General features: G+C 37.8%; 2 protein-coding genes across 2 annotated transcripts; one reads left to right on the top strand and one right to left on the bottom strand.

Annotated features, from left to right (window-relative positions):
- Nucleotides 1–1,601: 1,601 nt before the first annotated feature.
- LOC106659232 (probable salivary secreted peptide) lies at nt 1,602–2,700 on the bottom strand. The gene is made up of 2 exons (XM_014381659.1): nt 2,512–2,700; nt 1,602–2,140 (listed from the first exon to the last, which is right to left on the bottom strand). The coding sequence occupies exon 2, from the start codon at nt 2,128–2,130 to the stop codon at nt 1,762–1,764; it is 369 nt and encodes a 122-aa protein (XP_014237145.1). The 5' UTR covers nt 2,131–2,140; nt 2,512–2,700; the 3' UTR covers nt 1,602–1,761.
- A 6,161-nt stretch (nt 2,701–8,861) lies between these two features.
- Nucleotides 8,862–12,674, top strand: LOC106652364. Its single transcript, XM_023460476.1, has 11 exons — nt 8,862–8,928; nt 9,138–9,344; nt 9,549–9,755; nt 9,960–10,163; nt 10,332–10,517; nt 10,701–10,904; nt 11,070–11,279; nt 11,416–11,516; nt 11,588–11,700; nt 12,010–12,214; nt 12,490–12,674. The coding sequence occupies exons 2-11, from the start codon at nt 9,205–9,207 to the stop codon at nt 12,672–12,674; spliced, it is 1,755 nt and encodes a 584-aa protein (XP_023316244.1). The 5' UTR covers nt 8,862–8,928; nt 9,138–9,204.
- Nucleotides 12,675–13,214: the final 540 nt, after the last annotated feature.

Below are 13,214 nucleotides of genomic sequence, written 5' to 3'. Positions count from 1 at the left end.
GAGGAACGAGCGAGTCGATACTCGGAAATGTAATTTTGGTTTAGTATTCGTTGTAAGATGTTCACTTTTATCGGAATAAAATAATTGTGCAATAATGTGTTTTAATAGAATAATTCTTTGTGGTACTGATCGAATCTCTTTTCTTTCTTTTTTCCAGGACAATAGTTAATGAAAAATGGACGGGATCGATACAATACTACAGGAAAGATTTGAAAATTGGCGCGTTACGCAGAGGACCAGATATCAATGACAGCATTCAGATAAGCAAACCTAAAAACCCTTTATAATTTCATTATTTTTTTACATTCAAAAGTATCAGGTAACATTTGCCGGAACAAAAAGCCATATTTGATAAAATAATTTTTTATGCCACATTTACTACATACTCGATGAAATAATTTTTTCTTCTCTCGAGAAATATTGAAAAATTTTGTTAAGGCAAATCTTACCGTGATTACGATTGAACGCGAAATGCTGCATTAAAAAAAAAATCGTAACTGCTTTTGATCTACACGCACTCGACGAAATCTGGCTTCCGACTGAAATTTCTTTCCATCGAATACAATAATTGATATTATCGATTACTGAATAGTAGAAACGATTTTTTTTTCATTTTGCTACGTGCGTGGCGCACGAGTATAGTTTAATTAAAGCGTTTTCTCAGTAACTCGATACTTTTATTGCCGCGTCTGAATATTTTGCGATATCTAGAGAGGCTGAGATTCGTCGGGTTGTACGTGTAGCTGACTAACACATGCTTGGGCTGTGGGGCTTTTACGCTACATTTCTCATTGAGATCACAAATCTAGGCTTTTGTTTCATCTTAAAATTCATTTCCACAAATTTCATTCATCATGCTTTCTAACACAGCTTTAAGGGTCACACAACAACAATTAAAGAAAAAAAGACGACGCATTTTTCTAGAAGCTAACTGGGTGAAAAAAATCAGTCTCTTTTGTGTTAAGTATGTACGGCCACGAGGAAAGAACGACGCTCGCGGAGTAGCTACGAACAATGCCGATCCCCCCGTGCAAGAATTCCCAAACGAGGATAGAGCGAGAGAGAGAAAGAGACCTCTTTTTCACGCTCTCGTGCAGACTCGTTCTCCCGATTTTTGACGGGCTGTTGTTGTGTGTGTACAATATTTGGGCGCGCGCGGATAGTTCGAGAGCTCGAGCTTTTTTGTCCGAGTGGGGAAGCGCGTCTGGTACATCTCTCCCTCCCTCTCTCTCAATTTTTTTATTGCTCGTTACCGTTACGCAGGTGCATATATGAATCATTCGAGTTGGATCTAGCAAAAATCGCATGGCATCCGTTATAATTGTGTTTTGTTTTTTAAAAAACAAAAGTGATTTTAACGATAAGATTGCAGGCCTTGATGAGCTCACGTTGCAAATTTAAGCGATGGCATAATCGCGTGCGCTTCTTTATCAAATGTCAATAATTCAAGCATCTCATTTTTACGAGCTTAAGAAATAATGAATAGGAGTGTATGTTTTTTGTTTTTATACATTTAATTTTTATACATTCGCCGATGACGAATTTTCAGCTCGAAGACGAGTCTGGCAATAGGGGAAAAGAAAAAAAATAATTCTCTTATCTGCAGTCGTATGTGTAAACACAAATTTTTTTTATTATTCCGAATGACACTTGTTCAAACATCAAGTTCGTATTGTACATCAGTAGGAAACACCGTCATGACGAATAATAATTATTCCACAAAAACATGAAAAAAAAAGAACAGAACCACACTCCTCCTCCTCATCGTTTGCCGTAGAGCTCGACCACGAAGTGAATGCCGTGGCTCTTCTGGCTCTTGAATTTGAGGGTGGCGAAGGTCTGGCCGGGTCCGCCCGTGACCAGTGTGGCGTAGGCCCCAGTGCCGTCGTGCTTCTGGTCCAGCACCTGGATCTGGCTGATGCGCGACGTGCCGTCGCCGCTGAAGGTGCGACTCTCCGAGACGTGTCGCAGCCAGGCCGACTTCTTGTCGACCTTGACGCGCTGGATCAGATAGTCGCCCCAGACGCGGCCGCCCACCACGAGATTGTGCTGGTTCACTGCGGCCTCGACGCTCTGTTGAAGGCACAGCGCGGCCAGCAAGCCCAAGATAACGAATCTTATCGACGACATTGTGTATGGCCTGCGGAAAATAGTAGAAGATGAAAATCGAGTACACGCTTGCGGTATCGATGAATTGGTTCTTTATCGGTTGGCAATAACGAGCGACCTTTTCGTCGCGTATGTAATTCAATAATAAAAACACTTTTATGCATTGGTCGTCAAACGATCTATGGTATTTTCATATAATACATTTCGGCTCACATATTTTTTTTATCGTACATAATATCTCACAATATTGTTACAATGAAAATACCATAAGTTTGATGAGCAACGAAGGCAACAATATTTTAACTATTCTACGAAGCCAAACCTTACGACCGACAATCTCGAGATAAAAAAAAAATAATAACAACACTCGACGCACTCACTAATACGACGAAAGAAACTTACTTAATTGAAATTACAGTATGCACTCGCTCGACAAAGTCTCACTCGTGAATGAAGCGTATCTCGCGGCATCGCGTTCAAATATACACACACATACTCAAGCCGAATTCATATCGTCATCGAGTAGCAGTGGGGATAAGATGTATACCACTACATAACTTTCCGTATTCCGAATCGGGATATTATTAAACTAAAAAAATCCCCAAACGAAATTTACTGATCTATAGGCGTTCAGGCCATGTGTGTGACACATGCGAGAGCGAGATCGTTAAATATTTACCTCGCGCGACACACACCGCTGATCGTGCCGCTGAAGTTTGACTCACTCGCGGCTGCGACTTTATATACATTATTATATGCTCCAATTGAACTTTTATTGGCTTGACTCGGCGATGCAGCGTAGAAAGAAAAATACCCACAAGCGTTTCGCAATGTGTGCATAATAATCGGAGAGCTGCACGAGCGATTAGGGCCACGGATATGATTTTTAATTTTTGCACCGTGCGTTATTTATCATCTTTCACTCTGTGCTCGTGTGCGTGCAGTGCGTATGCGTCGTCGCACGAAAAATGATAAATAACGAAATACCCAAACTATAATCGCCCCCGGGGAATTTCAAGTCATCGTTCGATTTTTGGACAATATCTTCAGTCGCAGACGCTTTCTCTCCTCGTTAATTTTACAAACTTAACGAGCTTTAAGAGTATGATCGCGTATCGGAGCTAGCCAACGAGCATGACTCTGGTTAAAAATCGAAGCTTTCGGAAGCAGCTCATCAATAACGATCGAGTACATGTGAATACGCTTAGAAAAGCTCCCGTACGTACACCGAGAAAAAAAATTCATTGATTCAATCTTTTTTTATTTCATCCAACAAAATATTTAATTGTTATTACCAAAGTTTCATTGCTTCAATCAATCATTTGATTAAATTAATAGTAAATAAAATATTAAATTAGATTTCATTGATTCAATGAATTTTTTTTCTCGGTGTAACAGTAAACCGTGGAGCTGAACAGACGCTCGTATTGTCGGCGATCGATTTCGACGTATTTCTCGAGGTCCATCTCGGTTCTGGTTGACAGGGGTCTGGTGTTTTTCTCGGTAGCGCGCGATCCTGGCGACAGAGGTTTCAACTCTATCGATTCTTTGTCGCGGTTCGTGCCTTCGCCGTTCTTCTTTTTCTACATCTGGAAGGTGACGACAACTTCCATGGAACGGTTTTTTTTTATAGTAGCGCGTGACTTAAAATCAGCGTGGATTCTCGTTTTAGAAGAAGAAAAAGAGGTCGGCGAAGGTACGAACCGTGGCAGGGAGCCGATCGAGCTGAAACCTCTGTTGCCATTATTGCGCGCTATCGAGAACGACACCAGGCCCCTGTCGACCAGGGTCGAGATGGATCTCGGGAAATGCGTGGAATCGATCGCCGACAATGTGGGCGTTTGTTCCATTTTTATCGGCTCAATGAAAGATGTGTATAGACTCGTCAAAATTGGGAAAAGAATTATGGTGAGAGCCGTTTTGAATTCTAAAAATACCTTCTCAACGTCTTGTTGAAAAAAAAAAAACAATACGTTATATTAATTACCATTTCCAGCGAATATGCTATCCTCTATATTTATTTATATAATGCAGCATCTTCTCGCATTATATTATAATCTATCTACCTAAAAATTTCTTCTCACCGCTCCTGCCCCGGTATAATAGACGTCAATTAAGCTCTCTACTTCTGTTGAATCCAAGAGGGTATAGAAATAATTTCCGCGTCGGGGGCAGGAAAGGATGTATCACGCGGCGGCGGCGTACCGGCCGGCAACTCCGGGCCGCTGCAACTATTATTAAACAATAGCCGCGCGTATCGGACGGAAAATGTGCAGGCGCTGCATCATTATATTATTATACCCCGTGCATAGTACGATAATGGATCGTTTTGTTCGGGAACGGACAACATTATCAACCGGGATGAGGCGCTCAACATTATTATTGTTATTACAACGTAATAAAGCTCGGCAGGTTAAAGATCGTTTATTCGCATTAGGAGGCCGTGGCTCGATTTATCTCAATTTATTCCGAAAGTAGTAGGTTTTGAAAGCGTCGAAGAAAACAACCGATCGAGCTCCAATACGTAAAACAAACGTAGATCTTTTCCGTCGAGCGGCGTTTAACTTGGCTCGTTTAAGACAGCCCGGCCTCCACCTAGAGAATATAACATCCGCAAAAGTACGGGTGAGAGAGATATTATACATGCAAGTAAACGCGGAGGGCACAGCTCGCGCCCTCGCTAACTTATCTCATTAGAACAGCTTGTACATAAGAGAGCTTGTGTACGGAGCGAGCTTGTAACTTTGTCCCGCGCTCGCAGCGCGAGTATATAGCTTCGAACCGTTTCATCGAGGCATTCAGAACCAATTTTTTTTTTTTTTTTTTTTTTTTTCCTTAAATGGAAACTCCGGATGTTTTTCAACGCCAGAAACAAGAGCGAGAAAATTGAAGATTCTTCCATGTTCGCCCGCGTAAAAATCGAAAAGTTTCGCCCAAGCAATGCCAAACTTTATCTTCGGGCGAAACCTACCAAAACCTTGGCGCAGGAGACTACCCCAAACTATAACTCCAGGTTTTTGTAGTTTCTCCGAAACTACTCGAAACTTTGGGCCAAATTTTGAAAAATTGATCCCAAATTTTGCGAAAATGATGGCGAAAATGCGCCGAAATTACGCCGAAATTAAGCCGAAATTATGGCGAAATATGTCAATTCTTGGGACATAGTTAATCCAAAATTTCACCATACCATTTACAGATTTAGAAAAAATTTTTTTTTAAATAAGAATGTATTATTTTACATAAAAAGTTGTTGAACATAGACAAAAAGCATTTGCAGAGTAGTGACAACAGGTAAGTAAATTTTTATTAAACTTAATACTCAGTATCCATATTATTAGTTCTTTCAATAATAAAGGTCTTATCATTATTAATAATTAAATAACACACATTTAAAATTAATGTTACGTCAATTAGTAATAACTTTTTTTTTTCTTTCAAAACATAAAATTGTGGAATATAATCCGCGATTGATTGACAAAAGTAATATTTATCTACAATGCACAATTTAACGATTGCATAATTCGTACAGTTTTCATTGCAATCTATACATACTCCTAGACAATCACATGCACATATTCTTATAAAAGATTCTATTAATCCAAATTTTATTTCATCTTCGTGAATAAACTTAATGCACGAGGAATTGCTTTTTTTGAATTTCGAAATTAAACTTATTTCGCAGTATAAATTATTAATAAAAAGTTTACGATACATGTGTAATCGACTATTATCGATAACAATATTATTTTCTTGAAAAACTCGAGCGAAAGTATCCGATAAACGATTGATTCGCAAGTCTTTACCGACAACGTATATCGATTCACGAATTCGTTTTAATTTGCGTCGATGAGTACCCGTCTTTTCTATTTTTTTACAAAATTCATAAGTATCACTATTCTCTTTTAAATATTTACTTTTAAGTTCAGGCAAGCCTAAAAAAAAATTAATCGAAGAGCATATTTGCAATTGTGGATTATTCGATCCATGCACGTAATTCTTCAAAATTCCATTAAAATTTTCAAAAGAAAAGCACGTTACTACCCACAGAGGTCCGAATTTCTTAACTTCATTTGCCAAATGAAGCAATAAATGAATGTTACAAGTCATATATCTACGAGCATACAAGTATTCAAATTCCTTGACAAATTCAACTAATAGTCGATGAGCAGTCTCTATCATACCGTCACTCACGCTTGAAAAATTTAATAGAGAAATAGCGTGTACGAATAACTTAAAATGTTCAAAATAATCTTCGTCCATTATATCCTCTAGAACAGGTAAGCTGTACACTAATAAAAATGATTTTAATTCTGAAAAAGATAAAATTAATATTAATAATAGATTATTTGCATCGTCAGAATACAAATACAATAATGAAAAGTACTCACCGCTTGCCTTCCAGAATTTGTAATCATTTATTGTTCTTGGTAATCGGTTCACGTGGGATGGTGGAGTTAGTTTTTTAATAATATCATCTACTATGTGTGCCGATTCGAATAGTGAAAATGCATAATTTCGATTTTCCGGATCAAACCATAGCGATAATAGTTTCTTCATTACGCCTTGGAAAATATTGTGCATTTGATCAATAGACATTGCAAATATAAAATCGTACACTATTATGTTCAGAAAACTTGGACCTTTGACACCAAACACAGGCTTCCGTGATGTTACAGCTCGTTCAGCATACTCGTTCGTTGTATTTGTTGTTCTTAGGATCAAGTTATCCACGTACGGGTACGTTTGTACTTTCTCAATTCTTTCGGTTCTTATTTCACATGAAGGACAACCGTATTTACCGTTATATTGATGAATATTGAGAAATAGAGCCTTTGCAGGTAAATCGCATGTGCCACATGCTATTAAACCGCGTACTTTAACTATTCCAGGCTCATTTGGTACTTGAAAATTAACGCCACTGTACAATTGTTGCAATTCCTGTTCGAAAGGTGAAATAAATAAATTCACCAATGGTTTACTAGTTCCACACCACAAGCCAGCGACAATATTATTTTTCTTTTGAATGCGGTCCTGATACGGAAGCTCGTTGATCATCAGATAAACAGGCCAAACGCTAAACTTGGATGATTTGAAGAGCGGAAATCCATCCGAGTTCCAAGTAAATGTAATATTGTTTGGATTGTCTGTAAAATCATCTGGTAGAGATTTATACACTAGTCCATCATAGATATCTTCATAATTTAACTCATCTGATTTAGTACGTGTGAAACGATGAGTTAATTTTTCCAAAAATCCTGAGCGTTTAAACATACTTTTGAGTTGATCAATAATTGAAAGTTCGATGAAATAATTAACACCCTTGTCCGAATTACATTTGATACAAAAATGTTGTTCTAGTGGCGATGAACAGTTGATACAATATAAATGTCGTATAACTGGTGTTTCAATTTTTGAAAAAAATTTTTTCATTTTGTATAGAGTTGTAACGCAATAGTTCGGTTTTATGCAGTGCAATTCTATTATCGATAAAATACTCGATAATAATGATCCATTTATATCATACCTCCCTGTAAGTGAAAGTATAGATATAACGCTTTCAGCTACGGTGATCGGTGCTCCTGGGTACAAGCTCTGATCGGCGTTTTCTATCAATTCTTCATCAAAGTCAGAGCTCGAATCGGTAGAGTCGCTACAAGAATTTGAGATAGAAGAGTCATCGCCATCGTCGGAGCTTGAATTAGTAGAATATTCGTCTTCGGAGCTGAGACTAGATGTGTATTCATCATCTGCTTCTAAATCGGCATCGAAGTCTGACTGAGACAGAACGTTCTCTTCACCCCCTAAACGAATAGTTTGAATGACATACATGCAACACTTCAGATACGTGTGCACGCGCAAAATACTGACCTTGATGATAAATCTCATTATTACGACGCATACGACCGCAATTACGCTTTCGATTTCTGTAGTTTTGTACGCGCGCCCTACGCAAGCGGTCATTGTTGTTACTGCTGCTGCTGCTGCTGCTGCTGCTGCTGCTGCTGCTACTGCTGCTACCACCGCGGCTAGTTCGACTGCTGCTGTTGCTACTGCTGCTGTCAGCATCACTCGAGATTAGGTTCCTTTTTCTCAATTTGTACCGATATGATCGCGAAAACTTGCTTAAATAATTCAATTCTCGTGACATTTTTTCACAGCGAGGTGACGTCGATAGGTTTTTTTTTCAAGTATAAAAAAAGTGAGGTTGGAGTTTTGTTTACGTTTAGCTGTGACTGCATTCGCGCTTGTCAAGCTGAAGAAAGCACGGTCTCCATCAATTTTCTCGAAGACACTTAAATAATAAAATGTTTTCTTTAGTCATTTACACGGATAGTCGACAAATCGACGTAGTCGATGAAAAGCATTTAAAAACTTCACGCGGGAAAACGTACGTGAAATGGGAGAATAAATGGTATTCGGCCAAAGTTTTGTTGGAAAGCGGTGAGTACCTTTCATTTTTGTATCGTTCATAACCTACGTTGCTTGCAACTCATTATTACATTTGTAATCTGACGATGCATATTATCTATTTTTAATATTAATTTCATCTTATTCAGAAAACAAAGAGTGGCTACAGAGCTTAGACGTCACCGAAGATGGAGAGATCGTTACGCCGGAAAATATAAAGAAAAAAAATAACACACCACTGCTGAAAAGAAAAACAGAAAGCAGGCGAGAAAAACGAGAGGCCACAATTTTAAGAAACGCCACGGAGAGAGAATTAAATGAAAAATTGCTCACGAAGAACTCGATTTTCGGTTCTTTTTCACCCAAAGAATCGGAGAAAGAGAAGGCAGGGAAATCAGCATCAGTTGACATGTAAAGTAAAATTTTCTCAACATATATGTATTTTTTTTTAATCCACGGTTCATTATACGTTGGTGCTTGTGCATTCATATTACTCGTTTAACTCACCATAGTAATTTTTATAATAATATCGCCTTTTAGGTTAAGCACATACTTTGTTACTGACGCGTGTGCATATCTACATGTCTCGCGATAATAAACCATAATTTATGATTTTTCAGTAGAGGGAGATCTAAACATGACAAAGAGAATTCATACTCGGCCAGCGGTGTGCTTTCTCCCAAATCTATGCAGCATAAATCAGTCAAATCTAAGCATGGCGATGACTTGATGAAGGCAATTTTTGGCTCTTCTTCCTCTTTAAATCAATTTGACAGAGACAATGGTAAGAAAGCCGATCATCACTCTCCAACCAAGGATTTGTCCAAGTAAGTTATTCTCAAAATATATGTGTGCTTTTTTAACCTGCGGTATATAATGTGTCGATGGTGTAATTTTCGTGATACACGTTTTGCTTATCATCACAATTTTTATACCAATATCGCCTCAAAGCCAAAGTACACACCTTGTAGCATACGCGTGTGCATATCTACGCATCTCGCGATAATAAACCATAATTTATGATTTTTTAGTAAAGGAAGATCTAAACATGACAAAGAGAATTCATACTCGGCCAGCGGTGTGCTTTCTCCCAAATCTATGCAGCATAAATCAGTCAAATCCAAGCATCGCGATGATTTGATGAAGGCAATTTTTGGCTCTTCTTCCCCTTTAAATCAATTTGACAAAGACTATAGTAAGGAAGCCGATAATCACTCTCCATCCAAGGTTTTGTCCAAGTAAGTTATTTTCAAAATATATGAGTGCTTCTTTAACCTGCGGTATATAATGTGTCGATGGTGTAATTTTCGTGATACACGTTTTGCTTATCATCACAATTTTTATACCAATATCGCCTCAAAGCCAAAGTACATACCTTGTCGCATACGCGTGTGCATATCTACGTGTCTCGTCATAATAAAACATAATTTATAATTTTTCAGTAAAGGGAGATCTAAACACGACAAAAAGTATACATCTTCGGCAAGCAGTGTGCTTTCACCCAAATCTACGCAGCACAAGTCAATCGAAACTAAGCGCAATGAGAAAACAAAAAAGTCCGTTTCCGACTCTGATTCTTCAAGACGATTGGAGAGAGAGGAAGCAAACAGAAATGCTATTTACTCTTCTTCGGACGAAATCTCAAAGTAAGCTTTTTTTTTAACCTGCGGTATACTAAGCGTCGTGCATGTATTTTCGTGGTACATATTTTGCTCATCATAACAATTTTTCTACCATCTCCTGAAAGCCCAAGTAGACACCATGTCGCATACGTGTCTCGCAATAATGAATTAAAATTTATGTTTTATCAGCAGAGTGAGATCTAAATACGACAAAGGGAATTCATACTCGGCCAGCGGTGTGCTTTCACCCAAATCTATGCAGCTAAAGTCAATCGATCCTGAGCAAGACGAAAAAGCAAAAAAATCTATTTCGGGTTCATCTTTGCCAAGACGATCGGAGAGAGATGATAATTACCCACCATCTGTCGATATGTCAAAGTAAGCTTTTCTTTACATTTATGTATCATTTCTTTGACCTGCGGTGCATTATTCGTTTTACCTGTACATTCGTAATACACGTTTTGCTTATCATAAAAATTTTTATGATAATATCGCCTCATAGGTACATACTATGTTGCATACGTGTCTCGCCATAATAAAACATAATTTATAATTTTTCAGTAAAGAGAGATCTAAACACGACAAAAAGTATTCATTCTCGGCAAGCAGTGTGCTTTCACCCAAATCTACGCAGCACAAGTCAATCGAAACGAAGCGCAATGAGAAAACAAAAAAGTCCGTTTCCGACTGTTATTCTTCAAGGCGATTGGAGAGAGATGAGACAAATAGAAATGCCATTTACTATCCATCAGGCAAAATGTCAAAGTAAGCTTTTTTTTTACCTGTCATGTACCAAGCGTCGTGATGTATTTTCGTGGTACATATTTTGCTAATCATAACAATTTTTATAATAATATCGCCTTAAAGCCCAAGCAGACTCCTTTTCGCTTACGTGTCTCACAATAATAAATTATAATTTCTGTTTTTCAGCAATGGGAGAACATCTGAACACGACAAAAAGTATTTATCCTCGGCAAGCGGTGGGCTTTCACCCAAATATATACAACATAAATCAGTCAAGTCTAAGCATGGTGATAATTCGATCAAGTCACTTTATGGCTCTTTCTCTTCTTTGAGTCAATCGGATGGAGACGATGGTAAGGAAGCCGCTATTCACTCTCCATTCAACGAATCGTCCAAGTAAGCTATGCTCAAAATGTATGTGTGCTTTTTTAACCTAAGGTGTATAATGTGTCAGTGGTGTATTTTTCGTGGTAAACGTTTTTCTTATCATAACAATTTTTATACCAATATCACCTTAAAGCCCAATTTTTAGTTTATCTGAAAGTGAATCGGAAATTCAGAGGTCAAAACATGAAAATAAATCAAAATTGGTCGAAACAAAAAATCAATGCCTATGTTCAGAACTGCCTAATCGTAAGAAATTATTTAATTAAAAAATATTACATATCTAAGTTATTTAATAGTACATATTATTTTTTATATAGTTACCGAACAAGAGACATCGAAGTTTCTTAGAATTGTGCAAATGTTAAGAAACCGATCATCGAACCCACGCACTTCTCATTTGCGTACTGAAAAATCTTGCTCAAGCGCAAAGGTAAGTTCTTGTAAAAATAATTTTCAATTTCATTAATTTTCTACTTTTTGATAGTTAACGCGACTATATAGTTGACGCGATTATATAGTTGACTCGATATTCTCTTGTCGACGACATGAACTGGACGACGAATGTACATTGTACATTGATGTAACGACGTTCATGTCATTGACATAAAAATATTAAGATAACAACTTTTCTCAGTGCAAAATTTAATTTGACTTCGTCTTTAAAAATGGTAGCGTAAAATCAGTGATAATCTACGTCGACGACCCGCTTACGTACGATTTTTACATTTGTTCATTTCAGATGACCGAATTGATTCCAGGCTCAAATATTTGGCTCGAGGAATTGAAGTTGGACAACGTATACCAGATGAACTACAGGAAGCCACGGGCATTAGCTAGACAAGTCATGAAAATGATTATTCCCGAAGAGGTGCTCCGCGAAAGCACTCCGACAGGGAGAAATGGGAGACAGGCCATCCCCGAAAACATTTACTTTTCTGTACTACGTAAGTAACCTCCATTTTAAACTTTCGACTGCATATCGTGTCTGTAAATTTTTTAAATTCTCAATACTTTTTTCTACCTATCATAACGCGCCAGGCCTCGCTTTGCTTTTATAATATATATATTTCAAACTTTCGATTGACATATATTGAAAATATATTGATGCTCCGGGGCTTACTTTGCTTTTAATATATTTATATATATTTATTTATTTATTTATACAATATATATTAATCGATAGCTTTATTAAGCCACGTCTGCATGTTCTTTTTTTCAGGATACATTAACGACAACGCTTCCAAGAAAAAATACAAGATTTCTCCAAGGGAGTTCCGTACAGTAATGACATCTATGTGCGCAACTCTGAGAAATCCACGAGATGGTCATGGAGACAAAAAAAAAAAGAGGGATAATTCTGAAGATGACAGCGACGAGCCAGCTGGAAAAATATTGAGAATTTAATTATTGATTTTTGCCAAAAGTTTTGCCACTTTTTTGTTCCCATTGTTGCTTTCTACATGAAGGCATTGTTTTTCATTTATTGATCGAATTAACATATTTAATTTAAAAAAATATATTTGCGCTAATTGCGCTATAATTTGGCCATAGTTTGGCCGTAATTTTGCCTTAATTGTGCCGTATTTACGCCATCATTTCCGCAAAGTTTGGGATCAATTTTTCAAAATTTGGCCCAAAGTTTTGGAGAAAAATGAATGAAACTACAAAAACCTGGAGTTGTAGTTTGGGGCAGTCTCCTGCGCCAAGGTTTTGGCAGGTTTCGCCCGAAGACAAAGTTTGGGATACCTTAAGCGAAACTTTTCGATTTTTACGCGGGCGCCTTTATCCAGACTATTCAATCTTAACACGTCCTTTATGTCAAGTCTAAAATCGAATATGTCCAAGTTCTCCCTTTGACGTTGAGTATCAGCGCTCTTGGGTGTGACGGCTCGACCGGCTTGCACCAGGTGTCTCAGCAAGATCTGTGCTGGGCTCTTGTTGTAT

Source organism: Trichogramma pretiosum, unplaced genomic scaffold, assembly GCF_000599845.2.
Source record: "Trichogramma pretiosum strain Unisexual culture from Peru unplaced genomic scaffold, Tpre_2.0 scaffold50, whole genome shotgun sequence".
In the NCBI taxonomy this organism is placed as follows: Eukaryota; Metazoa; Arthropoda; class Insecta; order Hymenoptera; family Trichogrammatidae; genus Trichogramma; species Trichogramma pretiosum.
The sequence above is the reverse complement of the archived record's forward strand: the minus strand, read 5'-3'. Positions and strand labels throughout refer to the sequence as shown.

What these genes read in the sequence shown, in the direction of transcription:
- LOC106652364 (XM_023460476.1), top strand. Translation starts at nt 9,205, where the DNA reads ATGCAGCATAAATCAGTCAAATCTAAGCATGGCGATGACTTGATGAAG. An exon ending in CCATTCAACGAATCGTCCAA is followed by an intron (nt 11,280 to 11,415) that starts GTAAGCTATGCT and finishes CCCAATTTTTAG; the next exon opens with TTTATCTGAAAGTGAATCGG. An exon ending in AATCTTGCTCAAGCGCAAAG is followed by an intron (nt 11,701 to 12,009) that starts GTAAGTTCTTGT and finishes TGTTCATTTCAG; the next exon opens with ATGACCGAATTGATTCCAGG.
- LOC106659232 (XM_014381659.1), bottom strand. Translation starts at nt 2,130, where the DNA reads ATGTCGTCGATAAGATTCGTTATCTTGGGCTTGCTGGCCGCGCTGTGC.